Source organism: Leopardus geoffroyi, chromosome A2 (assembly GCF_018350155.1).
Source record: "Leopardus geoffroyi isolate Oge1 chromosome A2, O.geoffroyi_Oge1_pat1.0, whole genome shotgun sequence".
In the NCBI taxonomy this organism is placed as follows: domain Eukaryota; kingdom Metazoa; phylum Chordata; class Mammalia; order Carnivora; family Felidae; genus Leopardus; species Leopardus geoffroyi.
In genome coordinates this window covers 154726886-154754568 of record NC_059331.1, presented here as the reverse complement: position 1 = coordinate 154754568, position 27683 = coordinate 154726886, and the positions used below count along the sequence as shown (strand labels likewise).

General features: G+C 47.6%; 1 protein-coding gene across 4 annotated transcripts in view; it reads left to right on the top strand.

Annotated features, from left to right (window-relative positions):
- The window catches only part of HIPK2 (homeodomain interacting protein kinase 2), a 192337-nt gene that overhangs the window by 148081 nt on the left and 16573 nt on the right, over positions 1-27683 (top strand). For all 4 annotated transcript variants that reach the window (XM_045495853.1, XM_045495852.1, XM_045495855.1 and 1 more), the window contains exons 10-13: positions 6466-6608; positions 9331-9510; positions 11946-12227; positions 24685-24929. In XM_045495853.1, coding sequence (XP_045351809.1) covers positions 6466-6608; positions 9331-9510; positions 11946-12227; positions 24685-24929 — 850 coding nt within the window. The remainder of the gene's footprint in view (positions 1-6465; positions 6609-9330; positions 9511-11945; positions 12228-24684; positions 24930-27683) is intronic.

The following is a 27683-nucleotide window of genomic DNA, read 5'->3' as shown; positions in this document are numbered from 1 at the left end:
TCCATGCCAGTGTGTTAGTGTAAAGGGGGAGCTCTCTCCTAGGTATTTTTAAATATCCCTTCAAAGGACAAAAGTAAGCTGACGTATAAAACTAGTATGGTGGCTATAAAAGAGCAATAGCTAAACATTTAAACTAGTGCCTTCATTTTTCTCTGGGTAAATTTCTAGGTATCAGGCAGACGCACCCCAGATATTATTCTTTACTTTAAACATAGTTGAAAAGTGGGCATCATTCTTTTTACAAATATTTAAACCTTAGGAGCGCCTGAGTGGCTCAGTTGGTTAAGAGTCCGACTTCGGCTCAGGTCATGATCTCCTGGGTCGTGAGTTCAAGCCCTGCGTCGGGCTCTGTTCTGACAGCTCGGAGCCTGGAGCCTGCTTCATATTCTGTGTTTCCCTCTCTCTCTGCCCCTCTCCTGCTCATGTTCTCTCTCTCTCTCTTTCTCTCTCTCCCTCTCTCTCAAAAATAAACATTTAAAAAATATTAAAATATTTAAATCTTTTCAAGGTTTTTATTTGTGAGGGTTTAGGAACGGAGTCATTTGAATCCATCCCACGTTAGTTTTGTTTGCTTTGCTTTTTCCTCCCCACCTTCCAGCAGCACCCCATGTCCTTTGAAGGGAAGCAGTCTCTCCGGGGTTCCCCAAGGATGTGTGCGTGGGAGGCCGGAGTGAAATCACACCCTCTTGTTTACATGATACGGGAGTGATCTTTACCAACTGTCTTGCCAGTCCCAGCCTTGCTGGTACTACCCACAGGGGGCTGTCCCCTCTGTCGTCCCATGCCTGGGGCCTGCACTCACACCTTGACCACCATCAGAGATTGTGGATAAGTGGATAAAGGCAGAGAGATGGAACATACAGCTCTTGATTGAGACAGTATTGAATTTAGCTCACTTTTCAAGTTGGCAGGATCCAAAACCCCCTTGGACTTGCAAGGCTGGAACAGAAATTCAGAGCGCCCCCAAGAGGTGGAGGTTTGCCATATCCTTCTAGACCCCAGCCTTTTGAAGGTCTATGCATGCTTCTAATCCTAGCACCCGAATCCCTTTAAATGTCTCCCTGGAACATGGGGCGCCTGGGTGGCGCAGTCGGTTAAGCGTCCGACTTCAGCCAGGTCACGATCTCGCGGTCCGTGAGTTCGAGCCCCGCGTCAGGCTCTGGGCTGATGGCTCAGAGCCTGGAGCCTGTTTCCGATTCTGTGTCTCCCTCTCTCTCTGCCCCTCCCCCGTTCATGCTCTGTCTCTCTCTGTCCCAAAAATAAATAAACGTTGAAAAAAAAAAAAAAAGAAAGAAAAAAAAAAATGTCTCCCTGGAACTTTTTCAGCCGTCCAAATTACAAAACTTCAGTGCTTCTCATTCATTACCTCCTCTGGTAACATTTTCAGCAAGCAGTCCCTCCAGCCATTCTGTCTTGCTATCTGCTTCTGTCTTGCTTGGTGCCTGGGTTGTTAATGAATAAGGAACACTTTTTCATGTGACTTTTATGCCTTCACCACCAGCCCTGATCCTGAATAGAGCCATCGTTTCTGTGCATCCTCTCCATAAAGTAAGGTAATACGCTGGTGAGAACATGGGCTCTGAAATTTGATTGCCTGGAAGTCAGAGAAGCCAATCCCAGCACTTACCAGCTACATAACTGTAGGGAACCTACTTTCGAATTTAACATTTTTTTCAAATTAACACATGTACCTAATTTTTAAAGTGAAATGAAAAAAAAAAAGTAAAATGAGTCCACAGACTTCTAAGAAAATGGTAGTTGCCTGCTCTATCCCACCCCCAATTTCCACTTCCCGCAAATAATTTTTAAACTCTTTTGTTTTGTTTGTTCATAAAGTTTATTTATTTTGGGAGAGAGAGAGTGCTCAGGAGGGGCAGAAAGAGAGGGAGAGAGAATCCCAAGCAGGCTCTGCTCTGTCAGCACAGAGCCCGATGTGGAGCTTCAACTCATGAACCACGAGATCATGCCTTGAGCTGAAACCAAGTGTCAGATGCTTAACTGACTGAGCCACCCAGGTGCCCCAAGCCTTTTATTTTGTTATTTAACTCCCATGTTTCTAAATAACGTGCTTAAACTGCTTGTTACTGATATTCCCATTTGGGGTATCAATGACTGCCTACTGTGGAAGATAAAGACTTAGCCCCCTAACCCACCCCAACCCAACAGCACACACACAGTCATGCTCTCTCTCTTGCTCGCTCGTTCTCTCTCTTCCTTTCCCCCATTCTTACCGTGGAAGTTTCTTATTCCACCACTCTGCATTATTTACATACTTACTACCATCAGTATTGTATGATATTCTCAGTTAAGCCTCACAGCATACTATGATTCTATTTCTTTTCCTAGACAACTTGTTTTTCCTGGAGTTGATGGCGGTTTCATTTTTTCATTTGGTTGGTTCCCTCTCTGTACATTTATATGCAACCCCAGATTCCTCCAGAGCCAGTCACGGTTTGGGTGTCTGATGTGTTGACGTGTTTCAGCTTATTGACAAGTTGTGTCTGTTGTTTTTTTCTCTTTCTGAGAACTTTTTAAGACTCTCCTTGTCCACGATGGTCTGAAATTTCATAACCTATATGCTTTCCCATGGGTGATTCTTTATACATTGTCCTGAACACTGTTTGCCCTTTCAGTATGGAAGTTTTTATTTTTCCTTTGTTAATTTTTTCCCATCCATTTTCACTCCTTCTTTGTGAAATTCTTCATTGGTTGTTGGCACTCCTGAATTGATCTAATGATTTTCATGTATCTCCCCCCACTCCCCACCATTTTCTCTCTATATATTCTATCTGTGCTATCTTACCATAGTTGAGATTTTCTCAACTTTTTTTAAAACCTTCTATGGAGGGGCGCCTGCATGGTTCATTCAGTTAAGCATCTGACTCTTGATTTTGGCTCAGGCCATGATCTCACAGTTCGTGAGATTGAGCCCCATGTTGGGCTGTGAGCTAACAGGGTGGAGCCTGCTTGGGATTCTCTCTCTCTCTCTCTCTCTCTCTCTCTCTCTCTCTCTCTCGTTCTCTCTCTCTCTGCCCCTCCCCTGCTCGCACACTCTCTCTCTCTCTCAAAAATAAACTTAAAAAAAAAAAAAAACCTTCTATGGAATTGATTTGTTATAGTTCTCATTTCTAAGAATTCTTATTCTCTGAATACAGATACGGATATATAAATATATATTCCTATATATGACCTTGTTTTGTGTATATATATATACATACATATATATATATATATGATTGAAACAAAATAAACATTTTTTTAACTCTGTGTACAGTATAAATTTTTGGAAATTTTCTTCTGATTCCTACACTGTTTTTGTTTCCTCTGAGTTTCTTGTTTTGTTTTAGACTTTGATGTTAGAAGCTTCCTTTAATATCTGGTTATCGTTGGCTGTTCACTTGTATTTAAGACTGGAGCACTGGAAAGCTAATTTGAAAGCTGCAGAAGGGGCAGGACTGTTGAATGTGGTCTCTCTAGTCTGAGAGGGGTGAGCCCGTGATTGTCATTGGCAGACTCCCTACTCCTCACATGTGTTTGTAGTTCTTTATCTTGGACTTGTGGGTTTTCCTAGAGAGGATCTTCCTGCCTCCTGCTTTGGTGGGGAGTGGGGAGGGACGGTGTAAGCCTATATACCAGGGATCTGCAACCTGAGGGGTAAAGGAATCTCACGGTTTAATATGCAGACTTGACCTTAGATGCCCCAGTCTTCTGACTCCGTAATTGCCCTTCTCTTTCCCAGCTTCCAAAATTTTGCTAATGGTTATTGTCTCCCCTGTTGTTTCTGTCCTTACGGATCTCTGTATTATGTTTTTATTCCTTCACTATCATTTCATTTGGGTTTAGAGAAGGAGTGCAATAAATGTATACGTTTAATTTACTGCCTTTTTGGGTAGGTTATTTAGTTTCTGTGTAGTTCAGTTTATCCATCTGAGAAATGGGAAAAAATAATAGTCCTTAGCTCACAGAACTGGTGTTAGCATGAAGTGAGAAACCTATCTATGGTCTTAGCTCTGTGCTTGGCACCAAGAAGTATGGGCTGTAATCTTAAAAATGTATTACAAAGTGATAAGTTATAAACTATACAAGTGTATACAAGTCATTATACAAGTATGAAGCATCATCTCAAATGAGTTGAACGTGTCCATCAGTGAAAGGGGTCAAAAACAGCCTTTACCCCGTCTCTTGCAGGTAAAATGCTAACATCCATTTTAGGGGAGTGGGGAAAAAAATGTCCTTAACTTGTTATCAAGATTTATTATTTATTATTTTTTTTTTCAACGTTTATTTATTTTGGGGACAGAGAGAGACAGAGCATGAACGGGGGAGGGGCAGAGAGAGAGGGAGACACAGAATCGGAAGCAGGCTCCAGGCTCTGAGCCATCAGCCCAGAGCCTGACGCGGGGCTCGAACTCACGGACCGCGAGATCGTGACCTGGCTGAAGTCGAACGCTTAACCGACTGCGCCACCCAGGCTCCCCTCAAGATTTATTATTTAAAAGTGACCGTCAAAACACATGCTTTTCCAGAAAGCTGAAAAGAGTTTCAAAGTTGTTTAAATGTTACTGCCAACGAAATTGTTATTCATTTAACTTTTTGAGCTCGTAACTGTTTTAATTGATCGATTAAATTATTTTTCTGCTGTGTCTGAATTCAGTAAGCTTGAAATATAGTTAACTATAATTAATTGCCTTGGTAGGATTGCTTCTTTCATCTTACAACGAACATTAAGCGCTTTCTGTATGAACTGTTGTCCCTAAGCTTTTTGCCTGTATCAAAACAGATCAGTAAGCAAACAGGCAATGTAAAAAAGGTATGAGACCTCATGGGGCCTCCTCTGCACCATGAGAAGGATGGACCAGGTGAACCATCCACTCAGATCTAAAATGTGCTTTTGGGGCACCTGGGTGGCTCAGTCGGTTGAGCGTCCGACTTCAGCTCAGGTCATGATCTCACAGTTCGTGGGTTCGAGCCCCACATCAGGCTATGTGCTGACGGCTCAGAGCCTGGAGCCTGCTTCAGATCCTGTGTTTCCCTCTCTTTCTGCCCCTCCCCCGCTCACACTTTGTCTCACTCTGTTTCTCAAAAATAAATAAATATAAAAAAATTTTTTTAAATAAATAAAATAAAATGTGCTTTTATCATTTTTATGCACATCACTTTTTATAACGCTTTGACTCAAGTTTGTGATTCATTTCCAAGTGTGTGTTTGTACATATGAGCCAAAACACACATATTGAAGATGCAGCCAAAAAAAAAAGATACAGTTTGTGGAGCACTGTATTACATAAATCACCCAGTGTTAGCGATATCCAGCCCAGTGGAAAGAACAGTGAAATCATACATCTTTAAATTCTTGACCTGCCCGAGATTTTACCTTAGTGGTGTTCCTTTCAGTGTCCAACTGTGGACAACTGTGTTCAGTCTGAATCGCTTGATAACCAAAGGCAAGCAGGGTAGTGATTGAGAATATAGAAAGCAGAGAACACCACATATATCCCCCCCGCCACCGTGAGTCTTTTCAAGGAAGAGTCAGGACAGTTCATTTTAGACCTCTTAGGAAAATCTTAATATTTATGTAGAATCAAGCTATGACCCTCCAACTACATCTCATTTTTGCTTTGAGGTAAGGTCAAGGTAATTCTCAGTTAAGCTTCTAGTCCCAGCTAAGAATTTTATTTCATGCCTGCTTGCTTGCTCTCAGATGTGGGCGAGTAGTAGATATTTGGTGATCTCAGAATTATGTTAACTTAGCGGTGCCTGGGTGGCTCAGTCAGTTGAGCATCTAAATCTTGATTTCGGCTTAGGTCATGATCCCAGGGTCATGGGATCAAGCCCCATGTTGGGCTCAGCGTGGAGCCCACTTGGGATTCATTCATTCATTCTCTCTCTCCCTCTCTCCTTCCCTTCCTCCCTCCCATGCTTGCACGCACGCACTCTCTCTCTCTTAAATAAATACATAGTTTTAATTAAAAGTAAAGAATTATGCTAACTTAGATTCAGAAGATAACACAAATTGGAGGTCTAGACTCTAAAAAACAAATGGTAAAGTAGTAAATAAAGGATATTAGATGGAAAACTTCTTGAGGGCAAAAAGTCACCCTTGTGTGGTCCAATTCAACTGTCTCAATCTGTTGCACATGGTTGTGTGCCAGAACAAATCAATATGCGAACTTTTGGAAGCTGTGAGCACTGTTCTTAGAGCAAATTATAAATAAATCATTCCTCAACATGAATAAATCCCTTCCATACGACTCTTTGCCCATGTACTTACTATCTTCTAGGTAGTTCACAGATGTGACTTTTATCTCCCCTTACCTTAGTTTTTGAGGCCAAAGACCAGGTCTCCACTTTGACACCCATCACAGGGTCCAGAACAACCTGGGGCACAGAATAAGGGCTTGACTCATTATCGAGTGATTGTGTGATTAACAAACATGTTGATGGCCCATGTCCTCTGTTCTGCAGCAGGCCTGGCCAAGTGGGACCCAGCAAATCCTGCTTCCCCCAGCATGGCAGCAGCTGACCGGAGTGGCCACCCACACGTCAGTGCAACACGCGACTGTCATTCCCGAGACCATGGCAGGCACCCAGCAGTTGGCCGACTGGAGGTAAGCAGGAAAGCACGTGTGTCTGTGTCCACGGCTCACCCGGAGAGCTGCCGGACTGGCCTGCATTGTGAATTCTCTGGTTTACAGGGAACTTTTGAAATTAAACAGAGTATTAGGTGGGATACAACTACAGTGTAATGAGGGTGAATTTCTAAATAAATGTACCAGGACATGAGAAAATCAGCTTCATTACTTTATGGTCACTTGTCATTTTCGACCCCAAATTCAGTTCCATCATTTGATCGCCGGTGTGATCCAGGGACCCGCATCTGGATGGTTCTTGGTTTGTTTCTCAGAATTAAATTCCACTCCCGGAAAACAAAGATTTGTCGGCAGTGAAAGAATGCGGAAGAGAGTCCCTGAGGCTCCTACGCGATTCTAGAAAGTGTTCTCAAGGTGTTTTGAGACAAGGGCACACTGGAGTTGTATCTGCCCTCTCGGGGGAAAGCTGACAGAATGGGGTTTATTTGGAATGGTAAACTCTGGCATGTTTGCTGAACGTGCCTCTTCAGTTAATAGTCATAGCTGATAGATCAAAGTCCATTTTCCACAGACCCCAGAGGCATGTGCTGACAGCCACCAGCACACCATAGCCCTGTATGTTTCCAGAACCCCACCCATCCCACTCACTGACTTCCTCACCAACACCTTGCTCTGTTGTTCTTATGGCCACTTTCCACTTCTCCTTGTACTCTCCACCCACTCCGTCCCAACACCACCACTGTGCCCCCCGCACCGATGGCAGTCCCCAAGTTGTTTCCGGCTTCCCGTGGCCCTCTGGGCTCTCTCGTGCAGCCCGAACATCCGGCGTCTCTCCACCTTCCGACACTCTCCATACCAACCGTGGAGCCGCCTTGCAATTTCTTTTCGGATCTAAAAGGCTGTTGTGAATGAAGAGCGCCTGGTAAAACCAGAGGCGTGGAGACAGAAGCCCCAGGTCAGGCCTCAAATGAAGCTTCCTCTATTCCTCCATTGAATTTTCTGACTAGTACAAACAAGAGAGGACGCAGGCTCTTTCCTGCAGCCCCACTCACTTCCCACCGACAACACCCACCAAGTCCACCCCCACTCATTGGAAGCACTTTCAAACAAGGTAAAACTGCGTTCAATTCTGGTTCTGCATGATCCGAGTGAGGACTTTATGAGCCTCGGTTTCTTCTTCAATACTGTGGGCATAACAGTGCCTACCTCCCAGAACTGCTGGGAGGTTTAAATGAAGATAAACTACAAAGCACTTGACCTGTATTTAACACATATTATACTAGCACCTGGTACATGACAGGCAGTAAATAAATCTGTTATCTTCCCTTCCCCCATTTACGCTGGTTCATGCTCAGAGAGATTGCCTTCCCTCTCCAGTTCATTAGGAACAGTGACCAAGTGGAAAGCTATTTGACCAATTGGTTTTCTCTCCGCCCCCCCCTTTCTCCTAAAAGACCATACACATGCCGTGCTACTTTTTTCCTTTGTCTTTCAGCATTTATAACTCATTTAACTTCAGCAAAACTCACTTACTCACACAGATCTTCTCATTCCTCCTCCCTCCTCAGCTCTTACCTGGTTACCACAGAGAACACTTAAAGACAACACTTTCTTTCCAATCTCTTCTCCATTTCATGTGTGGGCCAAAGAACATGCACTATCATGTAAACAAAAGAGAGAGGTACGGATCCTAGACTTTCCTATCAAAGGAAAAAGAATGCCATGTCCGTAGAAGAAATAGCAACAACACAGCAAAGAAGCCATAACATCTGTTTCTAAATGTAAACGTCCAAGACTCTATCAAAATCTCTACACAAGTACCTACTTACTTCTTTTTCCTTATTCATCCTTTTCCCCAAGTTGCAAAGATGAATTTTGTAGTATTTTTAAAATTCAAATGAAGTCTCCTTTAACTTTTCATCTCATTGTGTGATAAATGGGCTTTGATGGGCAAGTCTCTGAATTAATCACCACTTGTAATATTTCGTTGGGAAAACAACCCTCCGAACTCCATACAACCCAGATCGGAAGAACTTTGAAAGAGAACCGGCTTTCAGGATAATGGCTGCCAGCAGTACTTCTGTCGATAGGTGTCTCGTATTAACTCTGACTTAGTACCAAGTTCCATTCACATCTCGTCAACCTTCAGTTAATCTAATTGTTCATTCAGCAAGCATGTCATTAACTGATCAGCTGCTACACGCCTGAGCATTGTGCTAGCCACCGAGAGAATTCAAAAGAATGTTAACACTTCCAAACAGCAGAAACCTACGACTCCTGGTTTCCAAAGCTGTTTTAACAGAAACGACAAATTCCTCGTTTGTAAAGTGGTATTACAGTATCCTACCTCACAGAATGCAAGAACCCATTTAAAAGCACTTGTAAATTCTAAAATAAAATGCACAGTGCAGTCATCTGTTCAGGGACTTTAAAAGGTAGAGGGGATAGTTATCTCCTCTCCGCTGAACCTGCAACTTGCCAATTCTTCCCCCTCCAAACGACCTCTTTCTCACTTACCCACAAATTGTGTTGCTGCCCACTCCTTCAGAACAGCACTTAAACTTCACCACACCTGGGAGACCTACCTGGTGGGCTCATCTCTTCAACAACTCCCTGAGCTAGTGAGAACCAACTTTTAGTTTTAATTTGGCTTTTAATCGGGGAGGAAGCTTTATCTTAAAAAGAAGCTCCATATTTATAAAATCAATAAAGAGCCTTGTTTCTCCCATCTCCCGCTCAGGAACACCCACGCTCACGGCAGCCATTACAATCCCATCATGCAGCAGCCTGCGCTATTGACTGGTCATGTGACCCTTCCAGCAGCCCAGCCCTTAAATGTAGGCGTGGCCCACGTGATGCGGCAGCAGCCAACCAGCACCACCTCCTCCCGGAAGAGTAAGCAACACCAGTCCTCTGCAAGGTAGGTGGTGGGAGTTGCCCTTGAGGAGAAAAACCTCAGAAGATTGCAAGTTACAGAGATGTTTTTTAAGTTTTATCTATTTATTTTGAGAGAGAGAGATCAAGAGCGTAGAGCAGGGGAGGGGCAGAGAGAGGCAGAGACAGAATCCCAAGCAGTCTCCACAGTGTCACCACAGAGCCTGATATGGGGCTCAAACTCACCAACCATGAGATCATGACCCAAGCCGAGACCAAGAATGGGATGCTTAACTGACTGAGCTACCCAGGCACCCCAAAATGTGCTTTCTTTGAAATCTGAGGTCTAAGGTAACTCATTTAGCTGCTTCCTGAATTATAACCAATAATTTTGGTTAATCCTAGACATTACCAGCAGAATAATCTTACTCATTCCCTTTCAATTCAGTCTCATCTCAATGAACTCTTAAAAATCAAGGCAGAGAAAAGGCCACATACTGCATGATCCCGTTTATACGGCATTTTGGAAAGGCAAAAGTGGGTCAGGAGTTGCCAGGGACTACTGGGTGGGCGAGGAGGGGATTGACAAGGAAAGAGCATGAGGGAACTTCCCAGGGTGATGAAAAAGTTCTCTGGATTGGCAGAGGCAACATGTACATTTGTCAGAACTCATCAAACACTTACAAAGGGTGACTTTGTGTGTGTGTGTGTGTGTGTGTGTGTGTGTGTGTGTGTGTGTGTAGTCAAAATTGTGTGGCTGCAGAATTGCTTCTACATCTTTCTCCAGCAGCACTGACTTTGGAGGCCCTTAATTGTTTCTTTGGAATAGGTTAATCAAGAGGAAGAAGTCCAGTACATAAAATGTCTAGTGAATTTTGGTTTTACTTCCTCATTTAACCAGGGGCCAGATATTAGGCCTATGTTTTTTTTTTTGTTTTTTGTTTTTTTTATTATTCTCCTCTGAAGATTAACCCAAGAGCTGACTTCCTTTGAGTTGTCATTCTTCTTCAAGATTCCTTATTTGGGTGTTTCTGACAACCCACAGAAATCCATCTCAGATCTGCGGCAGCCCCGTGACAATGCACCCATGTCGTTATTAGACGGGGTGGCAACAGAGGCCACCGCCTCAGTCCTTTGCTCTGTCATGCCCAGCCGTGTGGGTGGTCACACGGAATACCAGCCTGACCCTGTGCTGATCTTAGCATCCTCATGGCTCACCTTGTCAAGCGGGGGCAGTAAGAACTCTTAGCCTCCCAACCTGTTGACAAGCCCCTCCCTGTTACCAAGTCACCACCCAGCTGGCTTTATGACGGCTTATTGCCAGTGCTTCTCAAGATCGGTATAATTATACTGAAAGTTTTGTATTTGCCTATTTTTAAGACCAATGCCTTAGGCAAAACAGAAGGCTCTCCCTTGTTGGGCGGTGCAGCCAGGCTCCCTTTCCTTTCAACAGTGCCAAGTGGAGCTATTTTAACTGCTGGGGTAGTGAAAACATAATCTCAAAATTGTAACAAAGCAAGCAGTAACAAATGTATAGGTTTATGCTGACTACAAACAGTGGGCCAGTGGTATCGGTAAAAGTTAGTGCCCACCCCCAGAAAGGAACAAGCAACATATCTGACACCAGCTAGATAGAAAATTAAATAAATCTACAGAATTGTTTTCGTCTTCCTGCCTTTTAGCTAGAAAGCGCTAGAACCTGTAAGGACATACCAGGATCTTCAAAAGTTTCTTTGGCCTCTCACTGTACAGATATGACCGAGGTCGGCAAAGGTTGGTGGGTGGGGAAAGATAAGGCATTTTTTTTCCCCAAAGTTACCAGAAACCACAGTTGCCAGTTTGTTGAGGAATTTCGAATCGATCAAAAACTCCAGATTAAAAGGTCCCTGGTTAAGTACACCTTTTCCTCCTGCATCCTGGCCAGCTTTTCATTCCAGCTCAAACAGACTGGTAGATTTCCTATGAGGCTGGTGTTTGCATTTCATGCGTGGCAAAACAGCCATTAGCAAGGACACCAAAGCTTTATGTGGCAAATAACATTTCTTTCAACTCCCTTCAAAACAAGACCCAAGTACACGACCAGAGAACCACCAGATGGAGCTCAGGAAGCCAGGCCTTGACCCCCCGAAGATGGGGCTGCCGTGGAGCAGACAGCCCTGAGGCCCAGGGCACTGCACCTGGCCCCACAGACCAGCCGGGTCCTTGAGCACGAGCTTAAAGCCCTGGCCGCTCCCTTTGTCCTGCTGGGAACAGGCACGTGGCCCCGAGCCAGAGCCCAGACAGGGCCATCTGCGTGCATAGCAAGTAACTGAAAGAAAGAGCTTCAGGGGCAGCCGCTTCTGCAATTACAGAAGACACCCGAGTGCCCGAGCCTCCGACTCTTGAATGGAGATCGGGCAAGGCTGGTGTCTGTGGACCTCCTCGGGAGGAGCCGCGGGGCCCGGCCTTCCTCCGTGAGCGTGCGTGGCTTTGTCGTTACAGAAACGTCTCCACCTGTGAGGTGTCCTCCTCGCAGGCCATCAGCTCCCCTCAGCGGTCCAAGCGCGTCAAGGAGAACACGCCTCCGCGCTGCGCCCTGGTGCACAGCAGTCCCGCCTGCAGCTCCTCCGTCACGTGCGGGTGGGGCGACGGGGCGTCCAGCACCACCAGGGAGCGGCAGCGGCAGACGATCGTCATTCCCGACACCCCCAGCCCCACGGTCAGCGTCATCACCATCAGCAGCGACACGGACGAAGAGGAGGAACAGAAGCATGCGCCCACCAGGTGAGGCTGTGCCACCTTCGGACGCGCGGGAGGGAGCAGGGCGGGGGCGCGCCGGGTCCTCCGTGGGCCCGGGCCACTGTCCGTCGTCAGACGTGATGAGCTCTGGCTCCTGGCCCCCAAGTTTTGGTCTTGTCGTGTCCTAGAGTCCTGAAGTGACGTCAACGGACCATCAAACAGAGTTTCCATAATTGTTCAATGCCAAAACAATCCGGAATCACTTTGGTCTCGAAAAATAGTTCTAGTCTCCATACATTTGGGCGACTTGAGACCGATTGTGCACAACGCCAGTGTATCCCAAGTCCTGTGTGAGCTTAAACATCTCTGCCTTGGGCTGTTGAATTTGTTCCCAGTTGGTCAGGATATTTCTCTAGCATCGCCTTGGCTCTCTCGGAATTCGAAATCATTGTCCAATTAATCAGAAATTTCTCTGTGTCTGATTAACCCAATCTTTCAAGCTGCCAGTTGGCTCTTCACCCAGAGAGCGTTACTGTTTATTCCAAAGTAGCAAGAACTCCTTTTATGCTCTGTATGCCTCCTGGGAAGGGGAAAGGAATATTTATTATATTTGCAAGACTATTAACCCTGGCACCAAAGCCTCTTTTCCTACATTTTCCAGCCAGACTTCAGCAGGGTGCGGTTTGTACTTGGGCTGCCTGACGAGCCCCTGGAGCTAGCCCCTCCGGAACAGTTGGTCCCCTGGCCTTCTGCATCCCCAGGGGCCTCTGGGCCTCGTAGATCCCAAAGGCTCACAACCCCAACTCCGACCCGCTGGCCTCTCCCGCTGGGACCAAGAGTCGGGGACGGGAGGAGGCCTGTCACTGCCGAGCCCAGCGCTTCTGGTCAGCACATACACCGCTCCCTGATGCGAAGCTTAACATTCACAATTCGGCCCCGGTTATTCATTCCTGATTGGATACAATGTAACTAATTAGTAATCACCAGTCTTCTTGATTAAATAATACATTCCCACACTTGAGATCATTACCAAATGTACAGATAGACTAATTAAAACAGTCTCACTATAGCTGTTCCAGTCCAGGCTCTCCCCTTCCTGTCTTCATAATGAACTCTATTTTGTTTTGTTATCTCATGATAGACCTAGTACATGTCCCATTCCAGTATCCTCCTTCCCCTCTTAACGTCTCAGCGTGGCCTTCAGTGTGCCTCAGAAGAGAATATAGTGGAACACTTCTGGGGCGGGGGAGGGGGGTACTGGGGGATGCCGTGGGGGGTGGGCTGCACTGGGGAGACCGGGCTCGGTGTTTCACTCCCCACCTGCCTGTTCCGGGACTGGCCTCGGTTTCCCTTTTTGATAACAGCCCCCAACTTGAGTCAATACTCTGTCCTCCCCAGCGCCTCGTGCCCCCCAGCCCAGGAATGTCGTGGGCTCAGGTGGTCCCATCACAAAGAGAAAGGTTTTTCCCAGCCCGGAGCGGTCTGTCCACACGTTTATAGCATTGGCCATAAAACGGGCCAAGCAGCCCCCACACAGCCCTTCGCTACAACTGGGAAAAAGAAAAAGCAATTTAAAAATCTGACAATCAACTAGATTGGACTATCGTTTTTGAAGTATGAGATTCGAACTGACACGGAATCTCAACATACGTGCTCAGGAGAGAATTGAATAGTGTGTCTAAGGAAAAGCAGGATGAGAGAGCCGTCTCTCCACCAATCAGACGGCTACCAGGGCTGAGCACAGCGCCAAGCCAAAGCACAGACTGCTTCCGCGGTGGTCCCCAAAGCCCCAGAAAGAAACAGAACTGAAATTCTTGGCAGCGTGCAAGGACCTTGTTGTAAATCAGTTGAGACCTAGGGGAGAACATGGAAGGAGACCGTGGCAGGTGCACGCGTGAGGAACAACCACCAGTAGTGACGGTGGCCTACCGAGCATCAGAGCTTCATAAAATGAAAAATGCAGGAGACTGCCTGGGACGTTACACCACATGGGGAAAGCTGCAGAGTGAGGCTAGAGAGGAATCGGGAAGGGTTCCAGCGGTCGGCAGTTGTGACAGGAAGCTCGCAGAATGAGGGGATGGGTGTTTTCTGGAGAGATCAAATGACTGTTGCCTTGAAAAAGTGTCTCAAGACCCAAGAAGACAGGAAAGTGTATTTGAGTCTGAGGAGGATAAAACAGAACCCCATAGCTGTTTTATTTATAGACAAACCACTGGATAATGTGATCACATTATTGTGACTGTGTTTTGGAGTGAGAGAAAAACGGAGAGGAAATATGATTACTCGTTCTTAAAAATCAGAATTACCATAAAATTTAACACAGTAAATATTTATTGCCCCCACCAGTGTGAGAGATCATGCTAGGAACTGCAGGTGTGACATAAATAAGGTAGACAGTCTCTGTCCTCAGGAGGTTTGCAGGGTAAGAAGCAAGATAAGACACGTACAAATCATAACACCAAACGGAGTATCAGTCCCGTAAAAACTAGCAGAGTGCTGTGGACATTCAAAGGGAAAATAGCTTGAGAAAATAGCAGGAACAGCGGACTTTCTGGGGTCAAAGGTCCAAAGGGTGCAGGAAAATAGGAGAGGGGGTGAGATTGCAGATTCCAGGAGGTCAGTGGCAGGCAGGGAAGCTGGGGCCTCAGAGGTGGGCTCGTAGGATCCAGAGCGCAGAGGGGCCGCAGATCAGAGACAAAGCAGAGGCAGGGACGACAGGGATTTCCGAATGGAAAGGGGATTTGAGGGTCTCCCCTTCAATGGAGGTGGTCGACTTCAGGAAATACTAAGGAGCTCACGGGAGAGCATCAGTCTTGGGAAAACAAGGATGTACCCCAAGGGCAGCCCATCGGGGAGCCTCTTGGCCTCCCTCCAGCTAGAAGCTTTTCTTGCCTGTCCGTGTTCCCATTTGAACACTCAAGACTTCCCTGCTCATTCCCAAACCTGGTTTCTCCTGTGCTGTGAGCGTCTCGATCCTGAACTGCTGTGTTCCCGACCTCGTTTCCTGTTTGCTACTCACCCCAGGACCAGCCCTGGGACTCTGTCTAAAATGCTGATTGCTTCCCCTAACGTGACTCAGCCCCCGTACAGCAGCCAGAGGGTGAGGGGGCCGATGACACTCCCAGAGACGGCGATCATGGTGGCACATGGAAGCCCTTCCACCACCGGTGGCTTTTAGAGCCGGTACGAGGCACACAGTGGCGAACCCACAATGTTAGGCCTATTTGAGGGTGTCACCAAGTCTCTGGGACCAGAGGACATTGCCTAGATTTTTGGGGGGAACGCAAGGCAAAGTCACTATTCCAGACCCCCATATTTGACGCTGTTAGTTGCCAGAGCAGACGGATAGTCACCAGCTCCTACCTGTGAGGAAGGTTCCAGAGCACAAGGTGCAGGCTGGGAGTGAGCCGATTAAAGGGGAGGGAAATCATGACACACATTTACTGAGTGTTCCCATTTGCACTGTCCTGTGTGTCTTTCAGTAGAGTATACAAGGCAAGTAGTTCTACTCCCACTCGATAGATGAGGAAACCAAGACCCAGGAAAGATAAGTGACTCACCCCGATTGATGACGTTTCTGAGGAGCACAATTGGAATTCGGGTCCCGTGCCATGGAAGACACGGCAGTCTCGGGTTACTGGCAAAAATAACTGATTTCTCTTTGGTTATGAACTTGACCAATGTGAACTCTGTCCTGCCCCCTCCTCTGACCACCCCCACGCCCTCACGCGGTCATGCCTGCTGTGTGCAGGGCAGCAGCCCAAGGCTATAGGGGGTCCAGAGTCTGCCCACCGAGCCCCAACTGGGTACCCGGTGTCAGTCACAGTGCTGAGCTCTAGCAGCAAGAAGGGCAGAGGTCAGCTCTTCTGATTCTTCGAGAAGACGTTTTAAAGTGAGGGGACCGACAAAGACCCGGCAGCCTGCTTTTTCTCAACCAGTGGCTGCTGGACTAGGGGGCTCCTGGGGCACGGCTGGAGAATTGTTGTAAAGATAGAAAGCACACCAATCTGCAGTTTTTCCGGGTGCCCTGAGAGGAAGTCATGGAACCAGTCTTATTTTAATCATTTATAAATGATTTTGATTAGAGGAACATTTGACTGTATGTGCTGAATAAGCCATCTTCTCTCCCTTGAAATCTCCTTGAACGAAGTTTATTGGTGCATATCTTATTATTCAGACTCTTTGCTAACCTTGCCTTGTGCTGAAACTGCCCTTTAGAGGCCGTATCACACACGCTTCAGTCATGAGGATAGTTTTTTTTAAGAAGTTTTTTTTTTAAGTTTATTTTTATTTATTTTGAGAGAGAGAGAGAGAGAGGGAGAGACGGAATCCCAAGCAGGCTCCTCACTGTCCGTGTGGAGCCCGATGCGGGGCTCGATTCACAAACTGCGAGATCATGACCTGAGCCCGAGTCAAGAGTCGGACGCTTAACTGACTGAGCCACCCAGGCGCCCCACGAGGGTAGTTTTTAAAATGTGTGACCAGAGTGGCTCATGTCGACTGATCAGCTAGAAACCATTCCTTCATGTATTCCTTCATTCAGTTACCGGGATATTTCTGGTAGACAGGTTTTCCTCTCCTGAGGTCAGCAGGGCTCTGTGACGTCCTGCATCCCTTTGTGCGTGTAGGCGGCCGCTCCAGAGTATTACCACCGGTGTCACCCAAATGTAAACTTTAAGAAAGTTGCTTCATTAACATCACTCAGTATTTCAGATAGGGATCACTCTTAAAATGTTTGTATGAAAAATATTTGACCCTAAATGTTCTTCTTTCCACTAAATTGCAATTCTGGACCCATAACTGCAGACAAAAGGTGTAGTCAGGACACCGATAAGCTGCTGCTCAAAAGAGTTGGGCCTGAAAGACTGACGTGTCCTTGGCAGAGGGGAACACCCACACTCAGGTGTTACCAGCCAGGCGGAGCCACCCCAAGGTGGACCCCACGTCCTTGGCCACCTGCAGCCATGCCTCTCCTCTACTCGTGCTCCTGGTTTGTGAGCCTCAGAGAAGAGACCGGAACCCAACATGTGGCATCATGAGAAGGGGCTTTGTTGTTTTGCAGTTTTGTTTTGTTTTTTAATACGGAATTTATTGTCAAATTGGTTTCCATGCAACACCCAGGGCTCATCCCAACAGGCGCCCTCCTCAAATTTTGCAGTTTTAAGTTGCAACACAGCCCCAGGTTGGAGGAGTTCTCAGTCATCCGACTCCTTTCAGGAGACAGAAAGGTGTCTTATCAAGCTGACCTCAACGCATCGTCTCTACATCCTCTTCTGTGCCTTCACAACACCCCTGCGGGTTGAGTAGTGTGGCCAATGGGCTGCCTTTTACGAAAGGGCAGCATCTTGAAGAAGGGACCCTCCACCCGACCATTCCCAGCAGCCTGTCCTAACACTGCAGCCTGTGACCAGGCCATCACTGACCGATGGCAGCTTCCACAGGCCAGAGGGAAGAGGGGCAGGACAGTGCTGGGTGTCACACAGGCAGAGCGGTGTTCGGTGGCTGGATTGTAGAAGGAAGTGGAAGGAGAAGGAACACCATGCTTGTACTGTGTGTGGTGTGGTGGGGACCGGGCCCGTGGCTCATCCACACCTTGCTTCCGATTTCTCAGGAAGGTGGTCTTGCAAGACTGTCTTCCTGCTGGTGTGTGTGTGTGTGTGTGTGTGTGTGTGTGTGTGTGTGTGTCTGGTAAGAGAGAGACCTACACATAGATATAAACATGTAAATAGGGTGCCTCGGTGGCTCAGTCAGTTGAGCGTCCGACTTTGGCTCAGGTCATGATCTCTCAGTTCATGAGTTCAAGCCCCGCATTGGGCCCTGTGCTGTCAGCTCAGAGCCTGGAGCCTGCTTCAGATTCTGAGTCTCCCTCTCTCTGCCCCTTCCCCACTCATGCTGTGTCTCTCTCTGTCTCTCAAAAAATGAATAGGCATTAAAAAATTTTTTTTTCAAACATGTAAATAATATAACTTGAACGTATGTGCCAAATTTAAAACGTAGGGTTTTGTTGTTGTTGTTGTTGTTCTCACTGATGACTTCAAATTGGGAGCTAAGAAATATATCACAAGGAGCACATTAGCCTGGAAGTATCAGCTTCTGGTCCCTGTCCTCACAAGGGCAGATGAAACGTACTCAGCCGTGTATTTCGAACTGGGTGGAGGGGGTGTGGGAATAGGACAGCGAGCCACACGCATCCCCGTGAAAGTGGTAGAACCAGCAGCCCTCCTCTCCATCAGCTGAGACACCTGTCAGTGTGCAGGACTCCATGCCCTGTGCTTAGATGTCCTGTGCTTAGAGCAGAACACTGTCACCGGAACCAGAAAGAGGAGTTACAGTCAGTTTACATTTCCAGGGCTTGTGGGTAGGAAAGGTGGGGTAAAAGGGAAATGGCATAGTGACAAAATGAGAGCATGCTCACGATAACTCAATAGCAAAAAAACTAAACGTGACTACAAAATGGGCTAAGAACTTGAATAGTTGTTTTTTTTTTTTTTAAGCTTATTTATTTTGAGAGAGAGAGCGTGTGTGTGCTTGAGAGGGCGAGGGGCAGAGAGGGAGAGAGAAAATCCCAAGCAGGCTGCATGCTATCACCACAGAGCCCCATGCAGGGCTTGATCCCACAAACCATAAGATCATGACCTGAGCCAAAATCAAGAGTCAGATGCTTAACCGACTGAGCCACCCGGGCGCCCTTGAGTAGTTATTTCTTAAGACACGTAAGTGGCCAGCTTTATGAAAAAATGCTTAACATCACTAACGATCAGGGAAACACAAATCAAACCACAACCAAGTATCACCTTACACCTATCAGAATAGCTGTCATCAAAAGAACAGAAGAGAAGTATGGGCAAGGCTATGGGGAGATTGTAGCCCTTGCACACTGTTGGTGGGAACGCAGTGTAAACAGGCAGCTGCTATGAGAAACAGTATTGAGGTTCCTCCAAAAAATTAACAACAGAGCTACCATTGATCCAGCAATCTCACTTCTAAGCATTTATCCAAAAGAGCGGGATCAGGATCTTGAAGAGACATCTGCACACTCCCATGTCCATTGCTACGTTACTCACAACAGCCAAGAGGTGGAAACAGCCTGAGTGTCCATCATATGGGCAGACAGATGAGGGGTAAAGAAAACATGGCAGGTACATACAATGGAATGCTGTTCAGCCTGAAAAAGAAGGAAATTCCACAATGAGCAAAAAACCTCTTAACACAAGGTTCCTAAAATAGTCAAACTCTTAGACTTAAGCAGAGGAATCTCTGTTGCCAGCGGCTCTGAGTCGAGCCAGATGAACGAGCTTCAGAGATGCGCTGTGCTACCGACCCTGCGGCCATAGTCAACCACGCGGTACTGTGTACTTAAAATCTGATCGAGAGGGTGGATCCCATGTTAAGTATTGTTAAAGTCAGAACTGGAATGTTCTTTACTGCACTGTCTTGCTGTGAGGATCAGAGATCGATGTCTGTGAAGTACTTCGAACAGCCGCCGCGCATCCTATAAACGCTGCCTATGACTATTAATCAGTGTTGTACGAGCCGCCCGGTTTTTATCACATACGGCATTGACCGTAGAATCGGGGCGGTGAAGTACGTCATGGAAAGTTTGTTAGTGGAGATGAGTCTTGAGCCTGGTCTCGAAGGATGAGGTTGACTGAGATTGGCAAACAGAAATCAGAGACACACTCCAGATAGGGACCTACGGGGAGGAGTCACAGGCTAGCATCCGCTCCTCCAGCAAGGTTTCCTCCTTCGGGGCTGATTTCTGTGGCTCCTGGCTCTTCGTTTCTTGTCATCGTTTAAAAATGATGAACATCAGCTATCGCCATCACAACACAGTTGTGGAATTCTGGAAGCTCTGCTCTTCATTCGGAAGTGATGTTCTGCCGAGGCCACTTAAGCATAGATTTCTCATTCTACGCCCGATTCTCAATTCATGATGAGATTGATAAACGATCGGTAATAATTAGACACTAGTGGAATGAATCCCGATAGAATCAGTATAAATGAGCCTAAAGAATCCGTAGTAATAAATGTCACATGGGTGCTCATTGTTAAAGTGACTCATTGAAATAACTGCTTCCCATTCGTTGTCGAATCTGCATAGTGTATTCAGTTAGAGCACAGAGCTCTTTAACGGTAGAGGAGAGTAAAAACAGAGCTGTCAAAACTGATTCACCTTTTCCAAACCGGTCAGAGGCAAATCCAAAAAGGTAGGTAAGTTAGCCCTGGACTGTGTCGACCTATTTGCTCATCAGGCAGAGGGACTTGTCAACTCTGAAAACAAAGGATGAGACCCATGAACCGTTCATAGAGATCTTATCCCACACTCGTTGGTAGATACCAAGGCTCTGACGTGCGGGACCCTCAGCCTCTGGCCGAAAGGCTCCCTCCCTAGGGGGTTTCCGTCAGGAGCCGGCCCTAAATTCTCCCAGGTCTTCCAGACTAAGCTGTCCGCTGCTATAAGACCTTTGCCAGCAACTCATTCTTCTTCAGTAATAAGAAGCCCACTGATCCGCCAAGTGGCCCGTTGTGTGTTTAGATTCTGACTCACGCTGAGGTGAAGCTGCTCCACAATTTAAATTGAAAAGTGAGAGTTTAAATACATCCAATTTGAATTTTATTCCAGTTTGGCTGAAATTACTGGTGTGCGTGTGTTTGCTTGTTTTCTAAACTACCCAGAACCTGAGGAGGATCTGGTCAGCAGAAACTGGCCATGTCTGGGTCTACATAGAAGGTACACTTACTAAAGAGATTTATTTCCCCTCCAAATTAGGAGTAAACCAAATCCTATGTTAAATGCCTTCAATAATGCATTTTTGTGGGGCCCTCACAATGGATCCCTTCGTGCCACTTTCCCTGGTGGATTTCAGAGCAAGTTGGAAGTGGAGGGATGCCCAGGGTCGTGCTAGTATCAGGCCACTGTCCTGGTGATGAATGGACAGTGGAGCCAGGACCAGAACGAACACCAGCCCCCGAGACACATTTGGAAGCCAGGCTCTGTTCTTCATGTGGGGTTCATCACCCACGGGCTGTGCACCTGCAGCAGGACAAGTCTGCGTCTGGCGAGGTGACCCGATGAGCCGCTGTGTGTGTGCGTCAGTTACGCACAACTGACGGTGGCGGAAGCTGAGAGTGAAGGACAGGGCAGCACAAGTCCCTGCGTCCCCTCAGGAACCGGGAGCACTTTGTGATGGCGTGTGCGTGGTATGGGAAGGGGGGGTTCCTTTAGTAACATCTTAATACACAGCAGACCATGCACAGGCAGTCGTTTCCATCATCCGCTCCCTCCCCCCCGACCACAGAAAACGGCTTCAAGTCTTCCTTGTCTTTTTTTTTTTTTTTAATCATCCTTATATATTTTTGAGAGAGAGAGAGAGAGAGAGACAGAGTGTGAACGGGGGAGGGGCAAGGAGAGAGGGAGACGCAGAATCTGAAGCAGGCTCCAGGCTCCCAGCCGTCAGCACAGAGCCCGACGCAGGGCTCAAACGAACTCATGAACTGTGAGATCATGACCTGAGCCGAGGTTGGACACCCAACCGACTGAGCCACCCAGGCGCCCCTTCCTTGTCTGCCTTTCTAAGGCAGCGCTCCCTCCTCATTCCACAACCTCAGGGACTTTTTCCTGGTTCCCCACTTTCTAGGTTTTGCACCAGGTCTCCGTGCCCTCCACCTGCTTCCGCCCTCCCTCCCCCCTCCCCACTAATCCCATTTGCTTTGTTGTCTCTCAGGTATAGAGTTCCGTGACATTAAGTACGCTCACAATGTGTGCAACCGTCAGCACCATTTCCAGAATTTTGTCACCACCCCAAACAGAAACTCTGTACCCATTAAGTAAGAACTCCCCATTCCTCCCTTCCCTAACCCCTGGTAACCTTGAATCTACTTTCTCTATGAATTGGGTTATTCCAAGTACCTTATGTAAGTGGAGTCATGCAATATTTGTCCTTTTGTATCTGGCTTCTTTCACTTAGCATGTTTCCAAGGGTCATCTATATCGTAGCATGCGTTGGGACTCTGTTGGTCTTTATGGCTAATATTCCACGGTGTGGATGTACCAAATTTTGCTCATGCATTCATCCATTAATGGACACCTAGGCTATTTGCACCTTTTGGCTGTTGTGTATAATGCTACTGTGAACACTGGCAAATGAATTTCCGTTCGAGTCCCGGCTTTCGGTTCCTTTGCGTATATAGCCAGCAGTGGAATTGCTGGGTCCTGTGGTAATTCTGCGTTTAGCTTTGTGAGGAGCAAGCATATGGATTTTTTGCATTTCAACTGTTATCAGTGGGAAGTGTCGGTCTTTATTAATTAAAATGTATCTTATCAAAGTTAACGTGAAGAGCCGTAAATATATGCAGTCAATTCATTCCTCGCCTTCTTTTGAGTTCTTAACAATTACCATCTGTACGACTCATTTGACAGTTCATCACAGAAGGCTTTGTGACATCCATTATTCTCTTTAACCGATTATTTTAAAGCTTTTACTGTTTAACTTGTCATGTTTTTACACAGTCCCCCACTGAAATTGTAATCACCTCCAGGGCAGAGGCATGTATTATATTTCTTTGTACAGGAATTCCCCATGGCACCTACCCCAGATCTCCAAGATCTCTGACTAATGAGTTTTAATTTCTTTCGTATCAATCTTCTGGTTTATTCACAGACTAGAAACTTCTCCGTTGAGTCCATACTTTGATAGAAATCACTTTGCCTAGATCTGTTCTTGCAAACCTGTTTTCACATGTTAAATGAGGCAGCACAACAATAACGATCCTGACGGCTAACGTCTGCTTACTATGTGTCGTAAGCCATTCACAGCACATCCTGTGGGTTTTCTCACTTCTCAACATAAGCCTGTATGCGTAAGTGCTGTCGTTATCCACATTTGACTGATGATGAGACAGTCACTCAGAGGCTGAGCAGCTAGCTGCCCACAGCCACACGCCCGGCACACGCCGAAGGTAGGCCCCTGGCCGCAGGGCCCGTGTTCTTACCCACAGACACTGTTAGGAAGGGACATTTCTACCCTGAACCAAGAAGGACACAACGTGCAGCCACTAGAAGAATTATTCAGCCCAGATGTCAGTAGCATCAGGCCTTGGGGCGCAGGGGCTCAGACCTTCCGTGGGCTCACCTCTCAGCCCTCCAGCCTTTTGTAGGCCACCTACCGCGTGTCCTTCCACTTAGCTTCTTTCTGCCCGGCTGCCCGGGGTGCTTGAGCTCGTCCACTTCTCTGCTGCCCTTAGGGTGGCAGAGATCTATCTTGGAAAGAGTCTGGCCCGTGACTGACCGTGTGACCTTGGGCGAGACACCTCAGGGGGTTGTGGTTCCATTAGGCACTCCATAAATAGCAGCTTCTTCTCTTAGCAAATCAGTTGGAAACTGACCGTCTTACTTGGCAAGGTGATCGATATTTCTTAAAAATAGATGATCAGTATATAAAAATAGATGGAATCCATTTTTACAACCTTCACAATAAGCAACAAATTCCACATCCATCATCCCACCAGCCCATCCTGGAGGCAGACGGAATTGGTTCCCCTAGTAGCCGCGCATGCATAAATATCTCAGGACAGAAAATGTGTGCTGGCCAAGAGCCCTCCAAGGCTGGTTCCTCCCCGTCAGCAAAGAATGAAGTTTCAGATACAGGAGAGTCCAGGCAACTCTTTTGTAGGCATCATCCCCACGGGAGCCCTTCTGACCTCAGTAGGCACAGTGTCGTCCCCTCCCTTGTCCTGGGCCGTGGCGGGAGGGAAGCTACAGGAGGGCCAGGCCTCCCCTGAGAAGGGGACTCTCAGATGTCCTGGTGGCCTTTGCCACAGAGTCATCCCACATAATACCGCACAGCAAAGAGGTGGCTGAGAGTGTCACGGCCAGCTCCCGACTTCTGTCTCTCAGCATGTCAGAGCTGCGTTGTGTGGTCAACCTCCTCAGACCCTCCCTCTTTATCCGCCCCTCTGTCTGCATCCCACTCCTTCTTGAACACCTTGCTCCCTGCCTCAGATTGCGGGGTGTCCCAGGCCCCGAGCCTAAGCTGATGGTGCTCCGCTCCCAGCGATGTCCTCCCAAACCGGGGCCTCGGGGTGCCAGGGTCTTGCTGGGCTCTCTCTACTTGCTGAGATGTCCCCTTCTGGTGGCTCAGGGGGTGTTTCCACACAGCTCTGGGCTACAGGCAACTCCCCTGCAGTTCTGCTTAGCTCTGCTGTGGGAAGGGCGTTGGGAGGAAGTCCAGGCCCACCTGGAAGCTTCTCTCCAGATTCCAGAAGTGCCTGTGGGCCCAGCTCCAGCCCCCTTCTCATGTCTTCACATGTCCACTTGCTGCCGGTTGGACAGGTGACACTTGTGTGCCCACCCTCCCCGTTCCTACCCCCTCTCCTGCCCCGCTCCCCAGCCCCGTCCCGGAGCACAGAGAGGGGCTTGTCCCACAGGCCAGTTCTGGAACGCCGGCTGGTGTCTCACTTCACAGCTTTCTCGTGGTTCTGATTTCTCCCTTTCCATTTTCAGCACTGTCTCCAAGCAGAGAAAAAACGTCATCAGTTGCGTCACGGTCCACGACTCTCCCTACTCCGACTCCTCCAGCAACACCAGCCCCTACTCCGTGCAGCACCGCACTGGGCACCACACCAACACCTTTGACACCAAGGGGAGCCTGGAGAATCACTGCACTGGGAACCCCCGGACTATCATCGTGCCACCCCTAAAAACCCAGGCCAGCGAAGTGTTGGTGGAATGTGATAGCCTGGGGCCAGGTAACTTGGGGCCAGGGCAGGCCGGGAACCTCTCTCTGTACACTGCTTTGCCCGTTTTCCTGCTATTGGCAATCGTGTTGTGTGAGGCTGATAAGCACCGGGTTATGGTCGATCCTCCCCCCGAGGGTCTCGCTCAGGCAGCCAGGGTAGGATTCTGCTCACCATCACTTTGCATAAGCAGCCTTTTCAGTTTTCAGTTCTATAATTAATACCTTGCCACCTTTATAGTGGCTCTCCCTTTGACTAGGTTGATAAGGACGAAACAAAAGCCACCCGGTTCCTTATCCACGGGTCGGCGATGACCTGTTTTAGGGAGTTCCTGACTGACTTTGAGCAGGAAGAAGCCCTAGTGGTAGAGCAGCTTCCTGGGTGGAAAGAACTTTCTCTGAGTCTTGGCAGGTGAGGATGACGGAGGTTCAGCTCGGCATCGCCTCGGGGCTCACTGTTGGGAGGAGAGGTCGTGGAGGGTGTGTTTGTTTGCTCACACGGTGGCTTGAGAAAAAGGAGTCCTTCCATCCCCTGGAGACTCGCCCTGACAAGTGCGCTCTAGAATAAAGACCGAGAACGTAACCTTCCAAGGAAACTTAGTGGCTCTGCCCACGTTTGGTGGCATCTCTTCAGTGACTCGCTTGTTCACGCTCACCAGTGGCAGAATTCGGGGAACAAACCAAAAGCCATCCGCTTCCCCGCCACAGACCGTCACCAGCCCATCCAAGGCAGCACCTTCACGAAAGCACTGTTTAGAAGGAAAGAGGAACAAACTGCCAAAAAAAAAGACCTTGCTTAGATTCAGGGAGCTGTTGGGGCCCCTGGCTGGCCCAGTCAGTTAAGCGTCCAACTTTGGCTCGGGTCGCTGTCTTGCGGTTTGTGAGTTTGAGCCTCTGTCTCCCTCTCTCTGCCCCTCCTCCCCCCATTCGTTTTCTTGTTCTCTCTCTCTCTCTCTCTCTCTCTCTCTCTCTCACACACACACACACACACACACAAAATAGACATTTTCTTTAAAAGAAAAAAAAAAGATTCAGGGAGCTATTCACCAAGAAGGACACCCATCTGTGTCACCTGCTGCAGGAGACCTTGGAACCTTCTTGGGGCAGTCGCCATGTGTGAGGCCCACTAGTCATGGGCCAGTCTGGTTCTGCCCCTGAGAGGGAAGAGCAGAATTGAGGATGGGGTCCTTAGGAAGTTTCCCAGCCCAGCACCATAGGCCGGCCCGCATAGTGTGGGACACAGGATATCTCTCTTCCAGAACCCTCTTTCTCTCCCAGGCAAGGGTTTTAGTAGTAACCTTGGCAGAAAGCAACACTCTCTAGGACCAAAGGAACCCGTAAGACAGTCAAAGTGGTTTGCCCAGGAGAGAGGACTCCTCAGAGCAGCGGCCCTCATACTGTGCTGCTCATATAACCCTTCAATGTTTAAAACGATATCCATCGCATGTTTTTAAGTTCACATCCTGGCAAAGATATCACTTCTGTCACGTTGTGTATGTCGCGTCATTACTGAAGTACTTTAAATGTTTGTTAAGACCTTGGAGCTGCACAGTCAACTCCCCCGGGTCCCGGCACCCCGCCTTACCCCCTAGTGAGCAACTCCTCCTCCTCGGCCAGGCAGCCAAAGCCGCTCTCACCTCTGTCACACCTTCCCCTTGACCACCGCCTCACTTCCGAATTTTATTTCGTGAATGGATGGATAGGGTGGGGAGTTTACAAAAGCGTCTGCAGCCTGAATAAGGTAAGGCTGGACAGCCTTCCGTGTTTCTTACTGCACAAGGCTTGGCTTTGATATCAGGGGACTATCTGCCCCTCAGGAGCTGGTCAGGCTTTGCATGCCTGGAGGCAACACACCATATTAACTTTCCAGAAGGAATAGGAGACTGTGGATGTGAGAGAGAAGGTGGGGAAGGAAAACCAGTAGATGTTAGTGCTGGTAAATCAGTTCAGGAAAAGATACATTTGCAAATTGGGAATCTGGAAATTGACCCCTTAAGTCTTTATCGCCATGGACCCTCAAGCCCTCAGGTAGCCCTACGCACACCGGCTTAAGACTGCAGCTTTTGAGAGGCCACCTGGCTGGCTCAGTCAGTAGAGCATGCGACTATGAATCTCAGGGTTGGGAGTTCAAGCCCCATGTTGGGATTACTTAAAAAAAAACAAAATCTGAAAAACAAAACAAAAAAAGATGCAGCCTGTGGTGCACACGGTTTAGTGGGAAGGGCTTTCCTGCTTAATCAGCAGGTCTCAAGACTATGTTGTTGAAACCCTTAAGGAGGCCCGGCCCTTGTATTGAACAGGAAGAGGAGATAGTCCTTCCTCATCTGCAATCCAAAAAACTCTGAACACCAAATTTTAACTTTATAGCAAACTCATTGGTGGTGAAACCTGGCCTGAGTCAACGAGGGGCCGTGCACAGTCTCTTTGTCGTAGTCATTTGTGCCCCTTAGTGAAATATCCCTGTGTTTTGGAGCGAGAATCTTCACGTCTTTGATTACAAAGTGGTGCCCAGGGCTCTGCTGGGGGTAACCTAATGCATTGAACCTTTCTAAAACCTAAACTTCTGCATTTCAAAAATGAATGTGTGGCCCCAGGGATTTCAGATCAGGGATTGAGACCTGCAACCATGAGACGGTGATTTTTGTTACTCTGTTATGTCGGGAATACCCCTGTTCTGAGACACCCCAGGGGGACTCTGTCACAGTAATGATCCCTTTAAAAGATGGATAATGGCTCAAGATGGATCTTCTTGAGGTCATCTACGAAT